General features: G+C 34.9%; 1 protein-coding gene across 8 annotated transcripts in view; it reads left to right on the top strand.

The window, feature by feature from the left end:
* The window catches only part of PCDH7 (protocadherin 7), a 449,641-nt gene that overhangs the window by 205,371 nt on the left and 222,283 nt on the right, over nucleotides 1–21,987 (top strand). For 3 of the 8 annotated variants that reach the window (XM_070452061.1, XM_020908318.2, XM_070452065.1), the window contains one exon: nucleotides 14,015–14,231. The exons of 1 other annotated variant lie outside the window; for it this stretch is intronic. In XM_070452061.1, coding sequence (XP_070308162.1) covers nucleotides 14,015–14,231 — 217 coding nt within the window. The remainder of the gene's footprint in view (nucleotides 1–14,014; nucleotides 14,232–21,987) is intronic. 4 more of the 8 variants (XM_070452064.1, XM_070452063.1, XM_070452062.1 and 1 more) reach the window with 2 other exon arrangements.

The raw sequence follows: 21,987 nt of genomic DNA, 5'->3' as shown, positions 1-21,987 counted from the left end.
CAAGGAATCTCCATACTGTTGTCCATAGTGGCTATATCAATTTACATTCCCAACAAGAGTGCAAGAAGGCTCCCTTTTTTCCACACTGTCTCCAGCATTTATTGTCTGTAGTTTAGTAAGGCAGCAGTGGAGACACAAACATAGAGAACAGACTTATGGACACAGTGAGGGAAGGGAGGGTGGGGCAAATGCAGAGAGTAGGGTGGAAACATTTATCCTGCCATAGGTACATAGATAACCAAAGGGAATTTGCTGAATGACTCAGGGAGCTCAAACCAGTACTCTGTAGCCACCTAGAGGGGTGGGATGAGATGGGGTGGGAGGTGGGAGGGAGCATCAGGAGGGAGGGGGAATATGTATACCTATGGCTGATTTATGCTGATGGATGGTGGAAACCAATACAACATTGCAAAATAATTATCCTTCAATTAAAAATGTGAAAGTGAAAGTTGCTCAGTTGTGTCTGACTCCTTTCAATCCCATAAACTATACAGTCCATGGAATTCTCTAGGCCAGAATACTGGAGTGGATAGCCTTTCTTTTCTCCAGGGATCTTCCGAACCCAGGGATTGAACCCAAGTCTCTTGCATTGAAGGCAGATTCTTTAGCAGCTGAGCCACAAAGGAAGCCCTCAATTAAAAATAAATTAAAAAAAAAAGAAACCTGTGATTACATTGGGCCCACCTAGATAATCTAAAATAATATCCCTATTTTAACATTGGTTGATTAGTGAACTTAATCTATCTGCAATCTTAAATTCCCCCTTTGCATGTACATTCACCAATTCACAGGTTCCAAGGATTAGGATGTACGTATCATCAGAGTCCACTTTTCTGCCTTCAAAGTCCACTTTCACTCATTTTTCTGGAGTTATTTGAATTCTATTAAGGAATGAAAACAAGCATATCTGGGCATTGAATACATTTTTCCTTAGGGACCCTTGTAACTTTTCTTTTAAACAAAGTGCAAATAGATGGGGAAACAGTGGAAACAGTGGCTGGCTTTATTTTTCTGGGCCTCAAAATCACTGCAGATGGTGATTGCAGCCATGAAATTAAAAGACACTCCTTGGAAGGAAAGTTATGACCATCCTAGACAGCATTTTAAAAAGCAGAGATATTACTTTGTCAACAAAGGTCCATCTAGTCAAGGCTATGGTTTTCCAGTGGTCATGTATGGATGTGAGAGTTGGACTATAAAGAAAGCTGAGCACTGAAGAATTGATGCTTTTGAACTGTGCTGTTGAAGAAGGCTCTTGAGAAGCCCTTGGACTGCAAGGAGATCCAACCAGTCCATCCTAAAGGAGAGCAGTCCTGGGTGTTCATTGGAAGGACTGATGCTGAAGCTGAAACTCCAATACTCTGTCCACCTGATGCGAAGAGCTCACTCATTTGAAAAGACCCTGATGCTGGGAAAGATTGAGGGCAGGAGGAGAAGGGGACGACAGAGGATGAGATGGTTGAATGGCATCACCGACTCAATGGACATGGGTTTGGGTGGACTCCGGGAGTTGGTGATGAACAGTGAGGCCTGGCATGCTGCGGTTCATGGGGTCTCAAAGAGTCAGACACGACTGAGCGACTGAACTGAACTGAACTGAACTGAAATGAACAGAGGAAATAAAACAAGTAAACCAGCAGAGATGGCAGAGGTATGTGTTCATGTGGGTAGCAGGAGTTTCATGTGGGTAGCAGAAGATTTGGCTTGAGTTAGGTTTGAACTCAGTTCACTAACTAAATGCTTAAGTAAAACGTCAGAGCCTTATTCCATTTGTCTATCTTGATTTCCGTCAGACACTTTAATCCATTCAGACCAGGAAAAGCTACTTAAGGACAGACCTCCATTCTGTACAATATGAAAACATAATGTTTTTAAAGTCTATGTGGCTTCCCAAACAAGTTTTACCAGGTGCAGTTTCAATGTGATGTCTAAGATAGAAAAGGAAAAAAAAGAGAAAAAAAATATGGAGCATCTGTTTGAGTGGGTCCTAAAATGCAAGTTTCATTTTCATTCATTTTAGGATGAGAGAATTGATTCAGGTGTTTATGAGGCAGGCTCCTGTCTGTGCTTCTAAACTTCTATGTATTTTGTGTGTGTGACTGTTAAGTCACTTCAGTTGTGTCCAACTCTTTGTGACCTTATGAACTGTAGCCTGCCAGTTTTCTCTGTCCGTGGAATTCTCCAAGCAAAAATACTGGATTGGGTTGCCATGCCATCCTCCAGGGGATCTTCTCCACCCAGGGATCAAACCCACATCTGCATCTCCTGAATTGCAGGTGGATTCTTTACCACAACTGCCACCTGGAAAGCCCCTATGTATTTTAGGAGGTAGCTTTTAAAAGGTTTTTTTTTCCTTCCCCTTGTTGCTGTTGTTTATTTGTTCAGTGTTAGTATTTTAGTAGTTGGAAACCTGGGCAGTTCTTTAGGAGTTCCAGTTGGTTCTTCAGCATTGCTCCCTTGAACTGCTGCAGTCTAACTCCAACTGTGTAGTTTAAGACACAGGTTTTTGTCAACCTCATTCAGCACTTGCGGAACTCCATGGGTATGTAGAATAGTCATGCAAAGCAACTGAGAGGTTTGTGAACTGAGCTTTTGATGATTATCACAATAGCAAAAAGGAAAAAAGAAACCTTTGCTTGTATTCTGTGAGTGCTTTTGTATGATTATTCTACACTTTCCCAGCTGAGCTTAATGCCTAAATTTGCAGCATGTAGATTTTTCAGCCCAGTGGCAGGCACAAAGCAAGTGCTTAATAAGCTTTTGTTGAATTGAGTATCATTGCAAAGATAGTCTTTTTCTCATTAGCTGCCTGTCAATATTCTCTTTTCCTAAATAGGACTCCCTCTGCCTCCTGTTTCTCTGTGCGTGTAAACATAGAAACTTACAAGAAACTGTGTAGGGTCTCAAAGGAATTGGGAGGTGAAATCCAATCAACAGCCCAGCATGTTTTCACCACTCAATTTCATACCAACCTTGCTAACCTCTGCTATTCAAAGCATGCCTTTAAGAGATGAATGAGATCTCACAGTCTCTAGCACCCAGTAGGAACTCAAGTATTTTTTTTTTTTTTTTCACTTGAACATTTTTTGGGGGGTGAGTCAAAGAAGAACTCACAGAAGAGGTGGTTTCAGAGGATAAGGAACATTTAGACAAGCTTATTTCATGGCGCTGACCATCCAGAGAATGTCTTTACTTTTCAAAAACACCTTTCACAAAGATGTTAAGTCATTTTTGTAGCTTTTCATTAAGATAATTGACTAAATATTTTGTTATTATACATATGTTTGTTCATGATTCTTGCTTCATGAGTAAACACATTCCAAGTTGCTTTAATGTTTTGAAGACCATGCAGTATACTAAGGAATTTCTTAAAGGGTGATAAAGAGTAGTTTAAAATCATACATTTCAGCCATTTATTGACTTATTGAACAAACCTATCTTCTTATAGTTTCAAAGAATTAAGGAACTGGAAAGGATGTAAAATATCATTTGTTAAAACTCTTTCCTTTTAAAGTTGAAGACGCTAAAACTGAAAGATTAATTTTTCCACCAGATTTTACACTTAGTATCAAGAGCAAGTAGTGGACTCCATGTCTGCTGATTCTCTACTTCAGAGTTATATGCGAAAAAGACAATAAATATTAAAACAAGATAACAAAAGACAATTGATTATAAGCTATTTTCAAGACACTGTCATTGAAACAGATATAATTGATATACACTGTTTATGAGGACTTTACTCACTGGTTGAAAAATATACAGTAATTTGTAAAATGTTAATACAACAGAAAAATTGTATTTTTTACATTTCAATAGGATTAAAAATTTAAAAACAGCATTTTATGAATCAAGAAAATTATATGAAATTCAATTTCCTGTTTTAATCAATAAAGTATTATTGGAACATAGCCATTCTTATTCATTTATGTATCTTCAATGGTTGCTTTTTCAGGACAATGTCAGAATGAGTAGTTGTGACAAAGACCCATGACCTACAAAGCCTAAAATATTTATTTTCTGTCCCTTCATAGAAAAAGTTTGCCAAATTCTCAACTAGGCTCTCTGGAAGTCAGCAAAAAGAATAAATAGATCGAACAATGTGTCCATAATACAAAGGACCTACATTTGTGTTTTAGAGCACAGTATCTTATATAGAAGTTTTCAGAAAATAATACTTGCCTACTAAACTTTTAGGCTTGTTCTCTTTTTTATGATATCTTTCACTGAAAAAATATGAGACAAACTTGTATTTTTAGCTTAGAGTAATTCTTGCTGTAGTTTGAATATTAAGTTCATTATTTTTTTCTCATTTTCAAAATCAGAATATCAGTATGACTCACACATGAGGAAAAGTGACAACACAAGTGAAGTGAATAGCTACTATTTTTAATATTATCATTATTGTTCTTTGCAATATTGTGGAGAAGGAAATGGCAACCCGCTCCAGTATTCGACCCTGGAGAATCACATGGACAGAATAGCCTGGCAAGCCGCAGTCCATGATTTCGCAGAGTTGGACATGACTGAGCAAATAGCACTTCACGCTTGTGATCTAGTGGACTAAGAACTATTAAGTGTAACCTGCATTTTTAGTTTCTGCAGAACAAATATATACAACAATGTCAAATATGTAACTGCATGCAAGTCAGAAGAAACACAATTATTTAACTTCTCCTTCCCCAAATGAGTGTTTTAATTAACCAATCCAAATGTCTCAACATGTTTCTTTTTAATACCCTTTCATCTGCTATTGACTTGAAAGAAAGAAAAGTGATTTGAAGTACAGAAGGAGCTTAAGATGTTAGCAAAGGAAGATGCCCCTAAAAAGTTAAAAGACCTCATTAAAGTTTGTTTGAAGATTCTGCCAGACATATTTCAACTAATGCACTGTGGAATCTTAGATATGTTTGTTCAGTGGCCACTGACACTTGTTGAAAATGTTTGCAGATTAATCAAGTACCTGTTCATTTGCAAGGAAAGATCTCACAGTTTTAGTTCCTTTTAAAATAAAAAGCAAAAGCAGTACTCCTTTTAATTTAGCAATGTTCTGCTCCATGACTGTTTTAGCACTTAATGACTGACAAAGAGAGTCATTAGAAGTCTGTTTGATGGACATAACTAAGTGAATTGGAAAAAATAGAAAAGCCTTTTCAGCCCATTCAGAAATAATTGATGTGACTGAGACAGTTGTATGTGAGTTCCAGATAAGAAGCCGATTTATGGAGAAACTATTGAAACTAAAAAGGAAGGTACAGATTTAAAGTTCCCAATAAAGTTGTCTGTAAGACACAGAACGGCATCCAACAGGGAAAGAGATTTAACCTGTAGTTCTTTCCAGCGTCATCTTTTGGGTTCTATCCTCTTGCAAATGAAATCCCCAAAAAGGTCCTGTCACTAGGTTGATGGACTCCAAGGGGAAAGTTTTTCTCCACTGTTAACCTGATGCTGTTTTTTTTTTTTTTTATTGTAAGCATTATGTATAATAGGATATTCCTAAAGTTCAACTCTTTTCTTTCCCTTTTCAAAAATTAGCCACTGCCCTGTTACAGAACACAATCCATTATTATTATGCAGATTGTAACTTAGAGGATTTTGTTAATGCAAGTGGAAGGTCAATATTTTTAACTGTGTCTGATTGAGACTTAATATTTATTTATGGTGTGATGGTTATGTTTTAAACAATTTAACAATTAAGAATGGATAAAAATAAATTTCTATTATTTTCATATTTTTGTGAATATGTGTCTGGTCTTCATCGCTTTTCTTAGAAACTATAAATGAACTTTGTGACAAAGATTTTTTTTTTAAATAGGTAGCATCTGGAGATGTAATGCCAATGACTGAATTCTGAAAACAGAATAACATATTGCTGTTAATTTCAGAATGAATTTCCTCAAAAGTGCAGATTATTTATAATGTATGCTATTATGTCAGTACTTTCAAAAAAGGAGGGCAGTTATATGGTTCTCTAAAATTAAAAAAAAATTAAAATGAATCTGCAAGATAGAAAAATAAGACAGTTGGACAATTTGACATCAACTTTCTAGGCTTCCCTGGTGACTCAGATGGTAGAGAATCCACCTGCAGAGCTTGAGACTCTGGTTCAATCTTTGGGTCTGGAAGATCTCCTAGAGAGGGAATGGCTACCCTCTCCAGTATTCTTGCCTAGAGAATGCCATGGACAGACGAGTCTTGTGGGCTACAGTCTGTGGGGTCACAAAAAGTTGGACATGACTGAATGACTAATACTTACACTTTCTAGATATTAAAAAAAAAAAAAAGCTTTTTAGAAAATTGTCCCAGTCCTCTAATGAATTTGAAATGTATGAACTTAACTTTCTGGGAACTCTGAATAAAGCAGGATGAAATCTGGCTTCTACTCCATATGTGAAGTAAAGTAGGGATTGTGATAACTTCTTATGTGACCTCCAGAAACCTGCTGGATTGCCTGGGTTTACATTTACTGTTTGGTAATTCACATTTGCAATTGTGGAGATGAAATTTTACAAAAAAGAAGAATGAATCAAATGTTCATCACCTTTTCCTGTCATGAATGCCTCACACCTTGCAATACTGTCATTAGAATGCAAGCCTTATTTCTGTCATCCACACATATCCTAAATCCTCTCCTCATCTAAGCAAGGTATCTTTTTCTTGATACCAAGTTTACCTATATACCATTTTAACTACTGTTCATGTTTTTCAAATTTAAAAAAATCCAAAATATTAATAGGCAAATGCATGTACTAAATATGTTACAATGTGTATCCCACCAGCACCCAACTTTATCCTTATTTGCTATTTTTGTCCTTTCCAAGTTTATTTGTTGTTCAGTCACTCAGCTGTGTTCGACTCTTTGCAGTCCCATGGACTGCCGCAAGCCAGCCTTCCCTGTCCTTCACCGACACCAAGAGGTTGCTCAAACTCACGCCTACTGAGTCAGTGATGCCATCCAGTCATCTCGATCTCTGTTGTCCCCTTCTTCTCCTGCCTTCCGTCTTTCCTAGCATCAGGGTCTTTTCTAGTGAGCTGGCTCTTCACATCAGACGGTGAATGTATTGGAGCTTCAGCTAGGTTAATTTTATTCGTGGAAATGATCATGGCAATTACATGTCCCTCATCTTAGGTATATCAGAATTCCCACTGAGAAGAGGAGGGTAAGAAAGGGCAGCCATATTTATCTAGAGGAGGGTAAGAAAGGGCAGCCATATTTATCTACTCCACAGCGTGAGGGCAAGGATAGAAGGGAGAGGAGCTCTCCTTTCATGCCTGTGTCCACTTCCCATGTGACCTCTAGATTTCAAAATAGCAAGTGAATAAAATTATATAAAGAATGGATAAGGATAAGATGAAAAATAGACTGATTCCCAGTCTATAGTTCAGTTCAGTCACTCAGTCATGTCCGACTCTTTGCAACCCCATGAATCGCAGCACGCCAGGCCTCTCTGTTCATCACCAACTCCCGGAGTTTACTCAAACTCATGTCCATTGAATCGGTGATGCCATCCAGCCATCTCATCCTCTGTCATCTCCTTCTCCTCCTGCCCCCAATCCCTCCCAGCATCAGGGTCTTTTCCAATGAGTCAGCTCTTCACCAGTCTACAGTAGTTTAAAGCAAAGTCAATTTTAATCCATTTCCATCAGTTGGAGCCTGGCATGAGTATCAAAGTACATCCCCTGCCCCAGGGATTGGATATTACCCAAAGTAACCTTTTAAGAAAATTGTTTGTTTCTTTATTTTTGGCTGTGCTTGGTGTTTATTGCAGCGCAGGCTTTTTCTTTAGCTGTGACGAGCAGGTGCCACTCTCTAGTTGCCATGGGTGGGCTTCCCATTGGGGTGGCTTCTCTTGTTGCAGAGCATGGGCCCTGGGGCACGCAGGCTTCAGGAGTTGTGGCTCGGTCCTCTAGAGCGTGGGCTCTATAGCGGTGGTGCCCGGGCTTAGCCACTTTGCAGCATGTGGCATCTTCCTGTATCCGGACAAACCCATGTTTCTGCATTGGCAGGCGGATTCTTTACTACTAAGTCATCAGGGAAGCCCCAGAGTTACCTTTGAATATATGTGTGTCTTCAAGTGAAAGTCTCCACTATGTCATAATGGAAACAAAAATTAATTCATGAATGTCACTCTTAAATAATTAAACTTATAGACGTTCATACTCAGTAAATGATTGGATTCAAATATTTTTTGAAAAATTTGGGTGTTATTTGTGTACCTATTTGTTTCACAAATAACCTGCATTTAGAAAAACAAAAATCAGTGTATGAATAGGAGACTTAGGTTTGAAATTTCACATGGATTTTTAAAAATTATATTTAGAAACTTTGTAAATTATTGGACCAGCTATTTATTTTCGGGGGGGGGGGGACTTAAAACATAACGGGAGATAGTTCTCATTATATAGCTGTGGCCTGAGGTATAATACCTTTTATAGTATATGTCTTTGAGGGAGCTTAAGGCTCTTTGTAGAAGCTATCTCATTATTTCTCAGAGAATTTAAGTTAGTAAGGGATAGGTATTATTTTCTGCATTTTACAGACCCTGAGCCTAAGGCACAAGAGCCAGAGGTCAGTCAACTTTTCTGAGGTCAATAAGCAATCCATAAAGTTGCTTGGAATAGAATCTTTTTTAAATTTTTCTGTTTTTTCTAACATATATATATATATATATATATATATATATAATTTTTTTTCTCATTAAACACACACACATGGACCATGCATGCAACTCCCCAACAAGTTTTACTGTTTGCCTTGCCTTTGTGATTTTAATTTTATTTCTCTGTTAATTCTAGTTAATTTGCTTCTAGTCTCTGATTCTTTCGTTTTGGACAACTTTATTAGACACATTTTTTGCTCGCCATTTTTGCTGGCATCTTCAACTACTTACCCTAAAGCACTTTTTTCCCCAATAACAAGAAAGACAAAAAAATAGATAAAGGTTTTACATAAATCTTATTCCTTTTAACTGCCACCCGACATCTCTCTTATACCATACCATTATAAGCCTACACCCTCTTTCTCCATGTGTCCTTATGTTTACAAGTGGGTCTTTTACTTCCCCTGGCTTAATCTCCTAGAATTGTTCCCCAGGGTTTAGAGATTTTATAACAAAAATTAACTCTTAATGGATGAATCCAATGGACTTATAGTAATCAATATTCTTCTCACCATCTCCGATGCCTTTGATCACATAAGGTTTTATTTGCTTTCCAGAAATTACCAGCTTCCTTGGTTTCTGAGTCTCAAAAATGATTTGGCTTTCTTATTAGTCCTATATTTTATTCTTTGCCCTTGTTTTCAAATTTGAAGTCTGTAATCAGCCCTCAAATATATATTATCTATCAAAATTATTTCAGAGATCTCAACCCAGAAACCCCTTCTTTGCAATGCCTGCCTGAATTCGTAAGCAAGTTTCATGGAATTTTGAGGGGGGGGTGACTACGTTGTTGGAAACTTAATCATGTTATATTTTTGGTTGTTTTTATATACCTATGAGATTTTGAGTTTCTTAAATCTATAGAATTATTATTGGGACATCCTTGAAACCCTGAGATACAATGGGACATAACAAATGTAGGTATGATGACTGGACCCAGTCAGCCACACAGCTTTGCTCTGGAATGGCCTTGCTGAGCATTCTTATTGCTGTTTCCCTATTCTTTTTTTCATTCTTTTTAAAAATTTTTATTGGAGTATAGTTGCTTTACAATGTTTTGTTAGTTTCTGCAGTACATTAAAGTGAATCAGCTTTCCATATACATATACCCCCTCTATTTTGGACCTCCTTTCCAATTAGGTCACCACAGAGGGACCTAATTAAACTTAAAAGCTTTCGCACAGCAAAAGAAACCATAACCAAGACAAAAAGAAAATCCCCTCTCTTTTTTAGCATAATCCTCTGCCTTCAACTTCCTCCTACTCTTTTGTAAGGAATGGTCAGACCATGTCTTTAATCTCACCCCTTTAATTAGGTCATTTATTTGCCTAATAAAAATCTTTGATTTCCACCCCCTCTTGTTTATAATTCTCACACATATACCACTCACAATTTTTGGAAAAACTTTTTTGGAGACTTCATCTTTTAAGATTTTTTTTTTTTTCAATGTGGACCATTTTTAAAGTCTTTATTGAATTTGTTACAATATTGCTTTTTGCTTTTTTTTTTTGTATCTTAGCAATACTTTTTTTTAAGTAATTAATTTATTTATTTTACTTTACAACATTGTATTGGTTTTGCCATACATTGACTTGAATCCGCCATGGGTGTACATGTGCTTTTGTTTTATGTTCTGTTTTTTTTGGCCACGAGGCATGTGGGATCTTAGCACCCTGACCAGGGATCAAACCCAAAGCCCCTGAGTTGGAAGGCAAAGTCTTAACCCCTGGACTGCCAGGGAAGTCTCTTGGAGACTTGTTCCTTGCATTACTTACTTAGTTTTCAAGCACATCTTCATTGTTTCAAAAAGCTGGGAAACTGACATGCTTCTTCAAGCCCTTCTGCTTTTTCCTGTTTGCATAGAAAATGAGTTTGACTTTGCAAGACATGTCATTTGTCACCCTAGACAGAAAAGTCAAAAGCTCAAACATCTCAGGTCACTAGATATCTTCATACCATACTTCTGTGTCTCAAGATGGAACCATGCTTCTGTGACTTTCCAGGGAAATTCTATGAACACTTAAAGGACCATCTGGCTTCCTGAAGCAGTTTGACTTTCTGACCAAATATTTAATTGTAGGATTTCACCTTCCTCTCTGTGCCTCTCATCACCCTGAGAAATATTAGAAATTACTGATACCCAGCTCCACCCTGAATGTTGATTCATTGGGTTTAAGTTGAAGCCAGATATTGGCACTGTATTTTCTCACAAGTATTCTGGATATTTCTAAGACACATCTAAATTTAGGAGTCACCACTTAAGCCAGTCTACTTCAGAGTATTAGTCATTACCAAATTCATTCTCTCTGTCACAGTTAACACAATGCTTACATTTCTGGTTTATTCAATATATCTCTGGTATGTAAATATTATATATTCTGTGTCATAACTTCTGCCATAAAGCCTATCTTCTCAATAGACCCAACCCATGGTGAAGGATGGTGTGTAAATACTTGTCTGTCTCCGTAACTGTCTGCCTGTCTGTCTACTTTGTTATCTAAATCTGTAATACATGTCTGATTTATTACTGAAATTAAAACTTAGTTCTTGCATTAATGGGTTCTTTTTCATACTTCAGAATTCTGTACTAATTTGGTTCACATTACCAACAAACAGTTTGCCACAGATTTTTATTTATTCAAACTTATCAAAGTAGAATTTGAGAGATAGTAATTTAGTATTTATATTGTATGTAGAATTCTATTGGAATTTTTTTAAATGCAGATAAAAATGATAGGGCATTTTATGATCCATTGGGTAGTAATTTTTATTTCAGATTTTATTATAAGTCATTTTTCCATTCATTTAGATATGATTTTAAATGAAAAAGCTTTTTATGCAAAAAGGAAGTATTAATGGATCTGAGCATTTTCTAGTGTATATATTGATCTTAGTATTTTAAAATTTCAGCATTTTCATTCTATCATTAAACTTAATATGTAACCTACAGTAATTCATGGGGATTAAAATATTCACAATTAAAATAGGGTACAGAATCTAGAAAGTAAAATGCACAGATTCATAGCAGTTATTATATAATGCATGATAGAAAAAAGTTTTTTGACTTTTTCTTGTAAACATAGCCTATCTCCTGTCTGTGATATTTTAGTATTACTTTTAGTAGAACCAGCATTTAAGCACAGATTATGAGATTAACACCTTCATTCAAACATCACTTTCTTTTTTATATCATAATGAAATGTTTTCCCTCATAATTTCTTGTTTCTCTTTATCAGTCTATTAGCATAATTTACCTACTTCTGTATTCATTTTGAACTTTCTCCTTGCATTAGTGGACTGATTCAAAAAGATTTGAGAATCATTAAAATAGAATTAAAAAGCCTTTGACCCTCTTTTCTTTTTAACGTGATTTTCTTAATCCATTGCTATGTCTTGAAGTGATAATATGTTTTCATGACGCATAGCATTATTTTCTAAATTCAGCATTGTCATTAAAATTTTATTGTTCAATATTATTTGCTAAGTGGCTTCTATGTGCAAAGCAATGTGGTTTTAGGGGACTGTCATTGATTCCATTTCTGAGGTGATACTGAACATAATTCACAGAGGGTTTGCAGTCAACTGGGAGTGATAAATGGGAAAAAAAGAAAGAAAAATATGCACACATAAGATAAAGCATGCTAAATACAAATTGATTTCATATTTATTAAGAAATAAGGTAAAATATCACAATTATACTACTCTAAAGCAATATGAGAATTAATAGTGAAAAAAGGAAAATGGTTCTAGAGACTTTGTTGCTAGTAAATTTTGGCCCATGGTGTGTGTGATGTTTATCCTAGTAATATTTTGTAATTATTTTAAAATATTGCAGTCCCAATTCAGGGAAACATCGTAAAGAAGAGAACATCCTTTAAATATTTCCAACAGAATTCAGAATTTCTTAAAGTTTGATTTTGAATTAAATGGAAAAGTAGATTTTATAAAGACTATACACTCCAATAAGTACATTGAAGGAGAGGTACTTGGTTAGAAATATGAACAATATGACAATATTCCTGGCCAGTCTTCTATCTGAGACAAAATAAAGGGAAGTTTTGCGGAAACATGTGTTTGTCTCTAGTAAGACCAATTTATAAATTTTGGGGGAAGTGTCACAGTTCTTAGCTTTCCCATTAATAGCCTATAGTATGTAGATTAGACTTAACATTTTAAAAAGTCTACTGGTTCCAGTTGTGATGGGTGATTTGTACCACTAGTATGCAAATGTAAAAGTACAGAAAATGTTCTTTACCTTTCTCACTATTCTGGCAATATTTGTTTTATCTTTATATTAGAAAAAAACAATCTGAGTTACAGGTTCAAAAATCTGTACATTTATGCCACTTTCAAGTCATATAAGATGTTAATGAATACAATGTTGCCAAGAATAATATGAAAGAGATATTATAGAACCTTTTATGTTGGTTCTACCCCAAAATATTATGTGTACATATATCCCTGACAATGTATGGCATTAATTTGTTCCCTTAATGAGCCTAAAATGTTTCTGTTTTATTATGTAGTTATCATAACCTTTAAATTCCATGTATAGTAAGTATTCTATTCAGCCAACATTAGTAACGTATTATATTGTGATGTCCAATGGGTAATATTTGCAGTATTTTAAATACTACTTAAAGATGGTATATGATGTTACTTTTTTGAGCAAATTGTGAATTAGTTGTAGTAAAAACACATAGAATTGAACTTTTTTAGTTTATTTTCAATTCCCTGGTTAATGAAACTCTTGTCTCTTATTTCAATACTACCCTTACACTTTTAGGGTCAATAGGTAATATTTTTAATATGAATGAAGTAAGAAATGTATCCCAATCTGTTAGCACTTCATCTGAATTCTTATTTATCAGCTGTACCTTTAATAGTTGAAGTCAACTCCCAGAACATTTGATTTTAAACCATCTTCTGTAAGGACAAAGTATTTAAAAATGGTCTTCTTATGATGGATTAATTCTATATTTATTGCTTTCCAAAATCACTGACCCTTGTTTTTATGAGTCTGATGGTGAAAAATATATTTGAAGTGAAGACTTTGGAATAGAAAAGTGGTGACTGTGTGGAAGTACCATAGCAAGTTTCAATGTGTGTTTCAGTACCATTGCTGTTTTCTTATCTCTATTACAGAAAGGAATATTCAGCTTTTCCATAATGAAATCTAAGCTCTATGTATTGCCTCAGAAAACAGAATTAAGCGAATACATTTCCACATGTCATATTAACTATTCTGTATTGAATTAGTTGTCCGAAGACCTTACTGTACGCATTTGATGTGTTTTTAAGATAAGATCATTTGCCATCTTCTACCTTAGTGACATTCAGAATCTTTTCTCTTACAGCCGTTTCGTAGAGTGACGTTTTCTGTTGTGAGTCAGCCTCAGGACCCACATCAGGGGTCCCTGCAGAGTTGCTATGACAGCGGGCTGGAGGAGTCAGAAACCCCAAGCAGTAAGAGCTCCTCGGGGCCGAGACTGGGCGCCCTTCCACTCCCAGAGGACAACTATGAGAGGACCACGCCGGATGGCAGTGTTGGTGAGGCAGAGCATATGGAAAATGGTAGGGGCCAACACAGCACCCACACACAGTCACGCTAGCGAGCCGCGATAAGTAGGCTCTGCAAGGTCAGTCTAGAATCCAAACAAAATAGCCGACACCACACCTGTCTCTCTGAAATAATCAATATGTGCTAAAGTACAGAAATGCCAAATAAAGGAACATAATTCTCCAGATTAAATTCACTGAACTTGCTCCATCATTTAAACCAGCCTGTCAGAGATAAACGCCTTGACAAATAAATCAGAGTAGTACCTGATATGGGAAAAACTAAACTAGTATAATACCTAAACTATAGCCACTGAGAAAGGTCTTGTGTCACTGTTTTTTTCTCTTCATTTTTGTCATGCAACTATTTCTTCAATTGTAACTGTCCAGTCTTGGTAAAAGGAAATGACAATAAACATACCCAGCTCTGTTCTTTCTTCTCCTAGGTATTAGAAAAGCATTTTCAAACCTCTCCTTTTCAAGCGATAACAGAATGGAGTCAAAGGAGGCGAACAGTATCATATTATTCTCCAAAATACACTGTAAATGCTACTAGAACTCCCCTCTCATTTAATTATAAGGTTTTTTTTTTTCTCTCTCTCTCTCTTTCTTTTCTTTTTTTTTTTTGCAAGGGAAAGGGAGGAAGGAAGATTATAGCACCCTATATTCTTATTCTATTGTGAGATGGTTCTCATAATTACCAGAATTGGCCTGTGTACACTTTCCTTTAAGTTACAGTGTTAGATTGCAAGTAGTGCTTATGACACTTTTCACACTTGTTTCTGTTCCCAAAGGTTGTAAGTAAATGCCTGAAGAATAGGTTTATGTCAAATAATGGAGTGGTAAAGTTCTTGCTAACTTTATTATTTCATATGTAAGAAGAAATTTGGTTATATGCAGAGAGAGGAAGAGGAATCACACACATTTTTATCTCTAGTGAAACCTTGAAGTGAATTTATGTCTTTCACCATCCCATCCCCCAAGTGAAATAAGAAATTTTAACTTTTTGTTATATACCAGTTTCTTGAGTGACAATATGTAAATAGAACCTATTACTTTGGGAGAAAGTCTATTTTTCTGGAAGCTTACATATGAGTATTAAAATCTAGCATTAGAGAGTAATGTATCATACATAACTCCAAATCAAATTATTGTTAAAGTAAATCATGTAAAATAGTTATTTTTCCACATTGTTATCTGGCTAAGTAGATAATGATATCAGGGTCTGCTGATTGAAATCCTTCTTGATTAATCATCCAGATATTAAATGGCATTTTGCCTTATGGCTATAAAGGCATGCTTATCTGTGTGTATGGTGCTATGTGCTTATGTGGATGGGAGTTTGATGTGGTTTTTAAGAATTCACCTTTTTTCTTTTTAGATTTTTTAAAATGCAATTTAAAATACAATTTTGATATATATGAACTCAATGCTGATGAATGTATATTTAAGGCAAATAAATATGTTCAAAATCTTTGTAGAAAAGTAAAAATTAAAGTAAAAATGCCACAAAATGTTTTATATATACACACACATACACACACACACACTAGGAAGGCAGGATTCATTTACTTTAAGGGCTTTACTATATCTGTATTACCTTTTTATGATATTGTACAATTTTATATGTATTTTTAAAAGTACTTTCTCACTATAAACAGCATACAGTATAATTAAGTCTTTATTTTGGGAATGTCAACTATCATTGGCTTTATAATCATATTTTAATGTCAGTTTCTCTTTTCTGAGTTTAAGGAATTCAGTGCCATTAAAATAAGAAAGAAATAATGAATAATAAACATATTATATATGACAAATAGACAGTGGTTACTTTTTAGGAAGCATACATATCTTGGAAAACTTAAAAGATGAGCTTGTTAAGAGGCTAGCAAGTTGACTGAGAAGCATTTCTCAAAGACTTTTAGTTATTATTTATGTTTTCAGTCTTGTCAACAGCCAAGGAACATAATCATGTAACTGATTTTTCCTGATTTTATGTGACTGACACTTGAAATTTGGAGTTTATATAACCGCTTGTCATCTGCTCAGTGTGATTCATGTTAGCCCTGATCTATAGGTAATGACAGAGGAGATGTGATTCACTTTGCGTGATCCAAATGCAGCAGTTGACATTTAAGAGTTCCGTTTGTGTTCATTTTCAGACTATTATCTAGTCGTAAAGTGTAGTTGTATTGCTTGAATTCTGGTAGTTTCATCTTCAATATTAATGGATCATTCTGACATAAATAGAACTGGAATTGAAACCTGTCAAATATTCGTTTGTCACATTTAATTGGAATCCAGGTAATCTGCAGTGTTTTGCTTGGTTAGGTTTTAATCAGGATTTGTATTGGATTTTACATGAAAATACCATTTTGGATGTTGTCCTAGTTCCTATTATTACCTCAAATATTTTGAATTTTGAATTTTAACCTATAAGAATTTTAACCTATTAGAAACAATGCTCTTATAACTAATTCCTTGGATTAACTTTCATTGTAAAGTTTAGGAGATAATTTCCAGTGCAGTAACTTTATAATATTCCAGTGTGAAGATGGAAACTGGGTATAAGTTGGTACAGCTAATGATAAAAATAGTCACAGATGCTGTAGTAAGGAAATAACCAAAATACAGGGCAATTTCAGCACATGGATAGTGAAATGCACTCATGTTTTACAAAAGCTTTTATCTCTGCCTTGTATACTTTAGCATAACAAAATTTTATTAAGGGCTTATGGGTTAGTTCTCTTTTTCAAGCTTTACACTATATTCGAAACCACATTAGTGCCAAATGATGAAGCTTTATTTTCTTATTAGCTTAGGTAAAATAATCCAGTGTAAAAATAAACATAATTTCTTGAAACCAGAATTTATTCATTAAAATAAAACCCACCATTTTGATAATTTCAAACCTGGGGAAACATGAGTTTCTGGAAAGGAATAATGAAAGTTATACATAAAAATATTTTTTAAGAAAACCATCATGAATTATGCATTAATTAATGACAAATATCACTAACATATTTTTTAGCTTAATATTATTATTATTATTTCATGCTGATCCTTTGATAAGATTGGAGAAATTGGTTGCTATTTCGTTAAAATGTGCTTATTGGAATTACATATTTTAAAATATAGAATCCATGGTAGGAAGTTAAGTAACGATGAAGAACATTATTGATAAAATAATTTAATAAGTCAAGTGAAAACCAGATATTAGGCCTAAAAGCACAATCACATTCAAGGCAACCATTGATTATGCAAAGGTTTGCTCTTCTCTTAATTAGTAGTAGTCTTCAGACTTTCTCTTAGAATGGGGCTAATGAATTTAAGTTTGCTGTAAGTATTTATTTTGACCCCTGCCTTTGTGCCAAGGTCTACTTACTCTTTCAAAAGTCCTCCTGAATCAGATTTTCAAGGCTAGCTTAACTATGTATCACATGATGAGTTTAACAACTCAGAAATGGAAAACACCCAACTTAACCTCTAGTCATGATTTCCATTTAGGATTGGGTAGGTCATTTTCTTCTTTAGGGTCTGTTTCTATCATCTATAAGGCAAATAGCTAAATTAACTGTAAAATCATACACAGATCCAATAAACTGCAATTATTTTCTTACATCCTATTTTTCTTATATATTTTATTCTCCTGACCAGAAAGAGAACTTTGGATCTCTTAATGGGATGGTGAGTGAATTTGATAATATGTAGTATAATATTGGCCAATCAGAAGTAATTCTAGGGCCTTCCTCACAACCCATATAACACATGCGCATTGTAGTAGTAGATAATGAATGTATTACATAAATCAAATAAATGAAAAGGGTCAAATGGCATGATTTCTGGCCAGGTACATGAAAAAGTTGGTCCAATAATATGTTAATATGGGAGACAATTTTGGAGTCTCCCCAAATTGCACTATCCAAGAGGCATTTATAGGTCTGATCTGGCTCTGAGTACAGTGCCTCCAAAACCATTAATTATGATTAAGTGATCTCATAATAGAATAGGCACATTTACTTTCTTACCTGACAGTGTAAACCGGTCAGAGTAAGAGTGAACAAAAGGTACAAAACAGTATGTGTTTTCCTCTAGTTAAACTTTCAGATAGTATAACATAGAAATAAATCAAAGTAAGAAAATAGCTGTTGATCCATAAGTCAGATTTTTTTAAGTTAAATGGTCCAAAATTTGCCCATTCTAACTGCCTAATTAATTTTATGATTCTTGATTCTCTCAAATATTTAAAGATAATTTTGGTTTTTAATATATTAATTTTTTAAATTTCCCATTTCCACACTTTTTATAGTCTATGTATAAGTTAAGCATAATTGTTTTGTTCATTCTCCTCACTCCACATGCTTTAGTGTTTAGAGCACATTGTTCTTGAGGGTTGAAGCATGGTGCATTTCACTGTGAACCATTTCTGTATCTGCCATGGACTTTTCACATTGATTTCAGAACTAAATAACAGTATATCTGAAATGTCATTTGGGAATGAAGCACCATAGTTTTATGACCAAGGGCAATGAGAAGAGACACTAAACTCATACCCTTGTGTTAGTTAAGGGACCCTCTACTTTCCACTTTTCTTTTACCTACCTAATTTTCAGCACTCATAGGTAAGATACTGTACTCTAGAAATTGTTGATTTTTGCTGTTTTCATTTAGATTGAATTAACAATGCTGTCTCTTCCAGTCTCCCAAAGACACTCATATTCTTGTTAATAACATATTCATAATACCGCAAAACAAATGCCCTGCAATTTGTGTGTGTGTGTGTGTGTGTGGGAAAGAGACTAATATACCTTGGAAAGGATTCATTTTCCTGGTTTAGCATTTCACCCTGTCTAGTTACTAATGTCTTTAAAATACTAATGTATTTTTTACATTTCTAGCCATCAGTAAAATTCTGTACCTTCCAAGGATCCCCAAGTCCACACGTCTTTCACTTCTGGAGGGTCCTATTTACTCCTCCTTCTTCATAGTAATTAGGGAAAGTGATAATAGAGATTATCTCTATGCAGTCTCAGCCAGTCAAGCTGTATGCTGCAGCAGCTTTCTAGCTTTCCAGTAATAAGCAACACAACCTAAAAGAACCTAAAGAAGACATTGTCCTATAGATAATGTCCTACATTACGTATGTAATGTAGTAAACAGAACGTATTGGCTTAAAAAACAGGTTTGAAATCTAGGGACAATTAACATTAACAATGTTAATTAAATGACATTGATCTATTTGTTGTTGTTCAATCATTCAGTTGTGCCTGACTCTTTGCAACCCCGTGGACTGCAGCCTGCCAGACTTCCCTGTCCTTCACTGTCTGCGGGGGTTTGCTCAAACTCATGTTCATTGAGTTGGTGATGCCATCTAACCATCTCATCCTCTGTCACCTCCTTTTCCTCCCGACCTCAATCTTTCCTAGCGTCAGGGTCTTTTCCAATGAGTCAGATCTTCGCATCAGATAGCCAAAGTATTAGTCTAATTAACATTGGTTTAAATCCTGATTTCCCATTTTACTGTGTGATTTTCTGACATCTCATAGCCCCACTTTCTCCAATAATAAATCATAGGGTAGTGGAAGACACTAAGTGAGATAGTAGCACTGAATAATGTATAAATAAATAATGAGTGCCAATAATTTTACTATATTAGTGATCAGACTATTTAGTACTATTATTTAAATAGTAATAATAAAATAATTATGGTTATTATTAACTTTAGGTAGATTTGACATGACGCAAGGGCTTAATCATGAAAGCATCAAAAATACTTAGTCTCACAAAGATAGCATTCTGAAATGACTGGTAAGAATGATATTCTCACCTTTAATACTTCCCAGTTAATTTCTAATTTTTGTGGGATACCAAGGGATGACACCCAGGAGCAGTAACATTTCAATATATCAAGGATCTTAAAAGAGGGGAAAGAAAGTCTATCCTTTGGTATCAAATCAATCCAATTTTTTGTGCTCTCTGTCAGTCAAGGTGAGAAGTCATTATCTCCCAGTATTCTCTAATCTCATTTTTAATGTTTTTACATTTTGAAATGTAAAACAACCAGTTTTCCAGTTGAATGCATTATTCTGCAGGTATATACTTCCTTTTGAACTGCTTCAAAATATTCAAATCGACAGAGAAAACGAACAGAAAAGTGTCCAATTAGTATGCTTACCGAACTTCAACCCTTTCTTTTTAATCTCAGTATTAATAACTAACACTGATAAAATGTGTGGCTATATTACCCTTTTTATTCTAATTTTGTCTTTTAAAACTGGATCACTCTGCTGAACCTTTATGACATTTGAGGAGGGAATGAGCTCTCATCAAATCTCAAAGTGACTTTGGAGGTCAGCTAGTGGGCTCGTTGCCTCAGGACTATCAAAGCATTTGCTTATCTGAATTTCAGCACACTTATTAGATAATGAATTCTGTGTTTAGTTCCTTATTAAGTTAAGAAATAACCCCATATTTCTTGTATTCGTCTTTGCTTATACATTGTGTATATTTTTGTTTTTCCTATGATTTTTTTCCCCTTGAGTTATGTATAAAATACTTGTTGCTGAAATGTCATGACACTTTAAGCATCCACTGTGTGATTAAAGGTACTCTGGAACCTGGCTCTTAAAATGTAGTTAGCTCTCAACCTCAGAGGTCAGTCCACTTATTGAGACTTTGTTTCATCTCATATTCCTCTGTTGTTACTTCTATTGCAGGTTGGTTTTTGTTTTTGTTTTTTTTTTGGTAAGAAAAGTATTCTCTTATTAAGTGAAGCAAAACAGAGTAATATCCTCCTTGTCTCTTGTCTTTTAGTGGGTTAATTATATAGTGGCAAAGCTGTGGTTATTCATGTTGATCCAACAAACATGTATAAAAAATAAAACATGGCCAAGACTTTCTAAGGAAGTAGAAGTGAATGAGAATCTCTGCTTTTGTGGTGGGCATCTTTAGGTTGGGGATATACAACCCTGATTTCAGTAGCTTCACTATGATGTGAAAAGGAGAAAGCTCAGAGAAGCTCAGAGTGGTATGAAGCAGAGAATGGAGTAGAAAATTATTCAGATGAAACAATTATAAATGCACTTATGGAAATTTTTACATTTTATAAATAATATCTTGGACTGGAAGAAGGCCAAAAGTTATTTGCATTGTATCCTCTCTTTTTACCTACCTGTCTTCTACATAATTTAAGAATAAATACTTTATTGGCCTGGAAGCTTCATGTCAAGCCACGTGAAGTTAAACTCTCCATAATTAGTTCCCAAACTCCAGAATTTATCATTGATAGAAATTATCAGCATATGGTAAATCTAGATCTCATCTACAGAACCAATTAGTCTTATGTCTCTTTTCTTTCCCCACTCATAAATGTGGACAGTTACTAAAAATATGTGTGCTTTAAATAAGGCTTCTCAAACTTAATAAGATCCTGTAAATAATCTTTTGAAGTTCTTGGGATGTTTTTTCAGAAAACAAATTGTATTACTCAAATCAGATGATTAGATTAGAGTAGACCAATTAAATTAGGCTTATTTTTTTGAAAACCCGATTCATTACTTGAGTTGTGGCTGCCTATTGTTTATGTAATTGCTATCTCAAGGTTCCAGTCAAGTTTTTGGATGTTTGTCTTTATGTCACATTCACTTTCTATCTGAAATATAGATAATAGGCTGCCTTGATTTAAAATCTTGTTTCTGATTAAATTTTACTTAATTTATGCAGATGTATATTTTTTTGACATCAGTCTCATTATTTTGTATGCCTTCTGATC

Source organism: Odocoileus virginianus, chromosome 21, assembly GCF_023699985.2.
Source record: "Odocoileus virginianus isolate 20LAN1187 ecotype Illinois chromosome 21, Ovbor_1.2, whole genome shotgun sequence".
Lineage (NCBI taxonomy): Eukaryota > Metazoa > Chordata > Mammalia > Artiodactyla > Cervidae > Odocoileus > Odocoileus virginianus.
This window is presented reverse-complemented; position numbering and strand designations above follow the sequence as displayed.